Here is a 6023-nt window from a genome sequence, read left to right as displayed (position 1 = left end):
TTCTTCAAACCTTTATCCCTTCACGATGTTTGAGAAAGAATAATATCACATCCTATTCCTTCATAGTTTTGGATTTTATAATCTTTTCCCTGGTTTGACTCCAAAACTTACCACCTTCAGGCTTAAGTTCCAGGCTTTGGAACATATACCTTCTTCCCTCCATGTGATGCAAGAAACCAGAGTCTAGGTACCATGACATGTGTCTCAATTTCTCTACTGAGAATATCTGAAACATAGATTATTTGTTTATTGGGTACCCATAGTTTCTTAGGTCCTTTCTTGTTAGACTTCCCATAGTTTTTGACAACCTTAGGTTTAGCAGCAAAATAATCATATTTACAGGATTTAAAACAAGGAGGTATAGCCAAAGATTTTGCCTTAGATTTAGAATCAGATTTCTCTTTTTATTTTCCTTTATCTTTCAGAACAAACCCAACAGTAATAAAATGGGAAGGAAGAGTATTAGGTTTGTCTTCCTTATTAAAATTAGATTCACCATATGAGTTATAGCCAATACCATCTGCCCCATTTTTGCTTACGCTATAAATCAAAGAAGCCAACGTGCTTCTTCCTATGCTTCTGGGGAGGAACTTCTGAAAAGCTTTGTCATATTTTTTAATGACATCATCAGTACTCTCAAAAGCTTCTGGAGGAGCTCTCGTGCCTTTGAGGGAAAAGTTCTCATCTTTAAGAAAGAAAATATCTTCATTTAAAATAAAGAGATATTCCTTAACCTTGCTTTTTTCAGAAGATATGAATTCATGGGATTTTTTAAGTTCTTTGAAATCAATCTTGAGTAACTCATGTCTTTCCAGAATTTCGGTTAAGGATGTAGACAATTTTAAACGAGAAAGATCAGAAAATACCTCTTTGAGGGTTACCTCTTCTTCACTTGATTCTGAGCCAGCTTTGCCTTTTGAAGGGATCTCTGCTTATGAAGTTCCTACGCAAGCTATTAGAGCTATGTTGGCCTGATCTTCTTGAGACTCATCTTCTGAGGAATCAGAGTCTTCCCAAGTTTCCATCAACCTTTTCTTATTTCTTTGGAGAGCTTTCTTCTTGGAATTGTCCTTCTGTAGTTCAGGATAGCCGTACTTGAGGTGTCCCGCCTTGTTGCATTCATAACAAATGAGTTCTTTGCCACTAGAATTTCTTTGGTCAGAAATAGACTCGAAGAGACCATCATTCCTTCTAAAACCTCTGAACTTGTTTCCTTGATTTCTCTTCCAGAGACGATTAACCCTTTTGGATAGTAGAAACAACTCATCTTCGATACCATCAGAATCTTCGCCAGAATCCTTGATCTCTTCGGCTTGAAGAGCTTTGGACTTCTCAGAACTTGTGACAAATTTGAGTGCAATAGATTTTACCTTCTTCTGAGGTTGATCTTGTTCTAGCTCAATCTCATGACTTCTTAGAGAACTCGCCATTTCCTCTAGAGAAGTGTTATTCAGATCTTTTGTAAGCTTAAGTGCAGTTACCACAGGCCTCCATTTAGATGGTAAGCTTCTGATAATTTTCTTCATGTGATATGAGATGGAGTATCCATTTTGAAAGCTTCATACTTCTGAATCAAGGCCAGCGCCTTGGTTTCCTTGACTTGATTATTACCTTCATGAAACATTATGAGAGAGTCAAATATAGACTTAGCCGAGTCTTTATTTGTGATCTTCTCATTTTCAGTGTAAGAAATAACATTCAGCAAAATGGTTCTTTCATTATGATGATTCTTACGATCCTTTTTCTATTGACCAGTCATAGTTTTTCCTTCAAGCAACTTTCCATTTCCATTTGTGGGATGTTCGTAGCCTTCTACTACCATATCCTAAAGATCAAAGACGAGACCTCGAAAGAAACTTTCTAGTATATCTTTCCAATATTAAAAAATTTTAACCATCAAAGATGGGAGGTTTACAATTGTAGCTTTCATTTAAAACTGGAGCAGGAGGTGGTGGAGTAAGATCAACCATAGTGTTTTTGAAACTCGTCTAGATCTTTATCTGACACAGTTAAGTGTACAAAACCAAAACCATAGTTCTGATGCCAATTGAAGTTGCAAGAAACACAAGAAAGGGGTGTTTGAATTGGATTGCACCAAATAGATGAACACGATTATTTTTATCATGATTCACTGTTAATGAAGTTACTTTTGTCCACATGCGAATGTGATTTTTTCTTCTCAATAAATACTTAATACACTATAACCAAACTGATTACAGAAAACCACACTGACTGTCGCTAATGCCTACTTGAGACTCCTGACTAGCACCTAGCATTCTCAAGGAAACAACCACAATAAGCTCCGATTAAACTTGCTGACAACTCCAACAAGTTCAGCTGATCTTTATCGTGAAACCACTATGACCGCAACCACAGTCTTCTCAGGGCTTCTGACTAGCACCTAGTCCCCCAAGGAAACAATCAACCAAGTTGATTACAAGTGTGTATTACAAGCTTATTCTAATAAGCATATTACACAATGTTTAAGTACAGTAACACAAAAGTGTTGATAAGCAAGATACGAACAAAAGCTCCTTGCTAAAGATATATAACTATACAAAGAATTTCTCTAACAGAGTTTGTGCAACACTTTGGCGTAGCTTTGTAGAACTGATTCGTTGATTTCAAATTCTTCCAATGAATTTCTTTATAGAGAATGATAGATCTGTTGGAGAGTAAAATAAGAATGACTTCCTTTAACGAGGTTTATCTACGAAAGGATGAATTGTGTTTATGGGTTATGTTGTACTGATTTAAATGGTTTCTATAATTCTTAAACTAGATATTCTAAGTAGAATGGAGATTTATCTCTCATTCAATGTTGGTGTTGCATCCAACGACTATAATGCTTCACATTCTATAAAAGTGTCTCTATTACAATTCGCAACTTAACAAACATAAATGTATTGTCTATTTATGGCTTGTTAATATGATATATATATATATATACATATATACAAAGAAAGATTCTAGATGAAAACCCTTATGCTTTCTATGTCCATTGCTATGCTCGCCATTTGCAATTGGTTGTTGTGTCTGTTGCTAGTAGTTGGTCATCTATTCATGATTTCTTTGAGTACATATCCTTGATTGTGAATACAACAAGTGCATCTTGTAAGAGGAGGGATGCTTTGACGGAGGCACAACACCAAGATATTTTAAATCAACTTGAGAAGGGTAAGATATCCAAAGGAAGGGGATTGCACCAATCATCTAGTCTCACTAGACCCAGTGATACTAGATGGGGTTCACATCATACTACATTTCTTCTTTTGGATCAAATGTGGTCATCTGTGTTAAAGGTACTTAGTATGGTTGATGGAGATGGACGTGTAGCATCTCAAGCAGCAGGTTTGATAGAAAAAATGGAGAGTTTTAAATGTTCTTTTATTTTGAAGTTAATGTTAAAGTTGTTTGGTATCACAAACGAGCTTTCAAATGTCTTGCAAAGAAAAGATCTTAATATAGTGAATGCCATGGAATTAGTTGATGTTGTCAAAGCTCGGTTGGCCACAATGAGAGATAGTGGTTGGGATAATTTATTTGCCGATGTACAGGAATTTTTGTTGGTAAATGTATTCCGATTCCAAATATGGATGATGAAATACCAGTTTGGGGTCGGTCAAGGGCAGAAGGGAGGACTATTACTAATCTTCATCATTATCGTGCAGAGATTTGTTATGTAGCTATTGACAAAATATGTGTCGAGATGGATCACTGCTTTAGCGAAGGAAGTAACATTATCCTTGATTGCTTCTCATGTCTTGACCCCAAGAACTCTTTCTCCAAGTTTGATGTTGATAAGCTTGTCCGTCTTGTTGATATTTATCATGAAGACTTTTTTGATGATGACCGTGGAATAATAAGGGATCACCTTGAAACTTATGTTTTTCAAGTGAAAAGAAATGTTTCATTTTCTACTTGTGAAATGTTCAAAGTTTGGCTATGAAGATGGTTCAAGCTGAGAAACATTTGGTATTTCCATTGGTTTACAAACTTATTGAGTTAGCTTTGATATTACCGGTGTCGACAACATCCGTTGAAAGAGCCTTTTCAGCAATGAAGATTATCAAGTCTAAATTGCGCAATAAGATTAACAATGTGTGATTCAATGACTTGATGATATATATATCAATTAACCCATATCATAAATCACGACCGTACAGTTTATTGATTCGTGTGTCTCAAATTTTTCCCATTATTTTTTGGATTTGGTTTCTCTAATACTAATTTAGATTGACATTCATCCATTTTCCACCGTACGATCTCTCAAACATCAACTATGCTTCTATCTCAATATTGCAAATGGATGAAATGGAAGCTTATTATTAATTTATTATAGTCAAAATTAAACTGATATACTTGTATTATGCAGTCACCTGTGAAACATAAGAGAAAATTTGATGTATTTTTCTCTTCTAACTTTTTTTACTACTACAATTTGATCTACTTTATTTCACCTTTTGTTGTGACAATAAAGTTTATTGAAATGTTTCTATTTCCCCTTTTCATAATCAATTATAATTAAGACGACATTGGACTAGTTTGTTTTGATTTTTTTTTAAATTAATTTTTATAGTCTTATTTAATCATGTAAAAGAAATCTTTTATAAAAACTTAAAATGAAAATACGATTTGAATAGTTATTCTCAAAATATTATTTTAGATATTTTATTTTATTATTGAAACTTTTTTTAGATATCAAAATTTTAAAAAATCACTTAATTTTGAAGCTATTTAAAATAGATTTTTATAAAAATCATTTTAGAAATACAACTTTTTTAAAAACTTCTGATTTTAATTAGGTTTTGGTCTTCAATAATGTATATTTTTTAATAATCTATATTTATGTTATAGGATGTCAAAATTAGTATTACAAGCATATGTGATGAAGAAGCAAAAGCCGGCATGATATGATTTTGAATTGAAGAAGAAAGTTATATTACAAAGATACCTAATTAGACACTATATAAGGGAATAACATCAAGCCCAATATATTATCTAAGGCCCAATAAGCTAAACTATACAAAAGGCTCAATTATCTCTAATAATTAGTGTTTCAATTTTTTAAAAAATATAAAAAAAAAACTTGTAATTTACAAAATCTATTTTTAAAAATACAAAAAAAAATCATTTTTTAAAGGTGAAATAAACAGACCCACTATTTTGATTAAGATGCAATTAAGTTTTTAGTGTTTGAGATTAAACTTTTTTATATAAGTAGGGAAAAATCACAAAGTGCATGTTTGGTTTGACTTTTGGAAGAGTCAAAAACAATTCTAGAGGTGTAAAATTGATTTTGGATGCTTTTAAGATGTTTGTGTAGGTAAAAGTAGAATTGATTCTGTCTTCATAATTAATTCTAGTTGAAGCTAAAGTTTTTAGCTTCTGCCTTTAAAATTGATTCTGAATGATTTATTGTTCAACTCACTTTTACATAAATGTATTCAAACATAAATCAATTTTGCTAAACTCAATTATGATAAAATCAATTTTACCAAATTCAATTATGCCTACTATCAATCAAACAGACGTTATTCACACCATAAATACAAAGAGGGTGCTATAGGCATGAAGTCATCTTATTGAGTTTTTTTTTGTGTGCAAGATACGCGTTGAGCTATAAATGCGAGTCTTTTGCCAACAAACATCACTATAAGTGTGTAAGTTTTTAATCTCCTCCATAGACATTGTTGCTATTTGATAAATATTTAGGAAATAATGCTTGAGTTTAGAAAATTAAATGACATAATGTTAGTGGTGGGGGTACCTGGGCTGTAGTATAACTATTGAAAATTTCTTCACCCACCTCCTAACCTTCCTGCCCACCCCTGGTGAATTTACCATACTACCCCTTGTTTCGGAAGTTCATTTCTGAAAAGGTACTTTTTTTGTAAAAAAAGGTGTTTTCGGAAATGTATCTCCGAAAACGTGTTTTTTTTAATATAAAATATTGATTTCGGAGATGCATCTCCGAAATTAAGTTACTTTTCCGAAAATGTGGTGTTTTCGGAAGTTCATCT

At 32.9% G+C, this 6023-nt stretch overlaps 1 protein-coding gene across 1 annotated transcript; it reads left to right on the top strand.

Moving 5' to 3' along the window:
- The first annotated feature begins 3592 nt into the window (after positions 1-3592).
- LOC131641141 (uncharacterized) lies at positions 3593-4917 on the top strand. Its single transcript, XM_058911481.1, has 3 exons — positions 3593-3895; positions 3952-4101; positions 4858-4917. Exons 1-3 carry the CDS (start codon positions 3593-3595, stop codon positions 4915-4917), a joined length of 513 nt encoding a protein of 170 aa, XP_058767464.1.
- The last annotated feature ends 1106 nt before the right edge of the window (positions 4918-6023 follow it).

Source organism: Vicia villosa, linkage group LG1 (genome assembly GCF_029867415.1).
Source record: "Vicia villosa cultivar HV-30 ecotype Madison, WI linkage group LG1, Vvil1.0, whole genome shotgun sequence".
Taxonomy (NCBI): Eukaryota; Viridiplantae; Streptophyta; class Magnoliopsida; order Fabales; family Fabaceae; genus Vicia; species Vicia villosa.
This window is presented reverse-complemented; position numbering and strand designations above follow the sequence as displayed.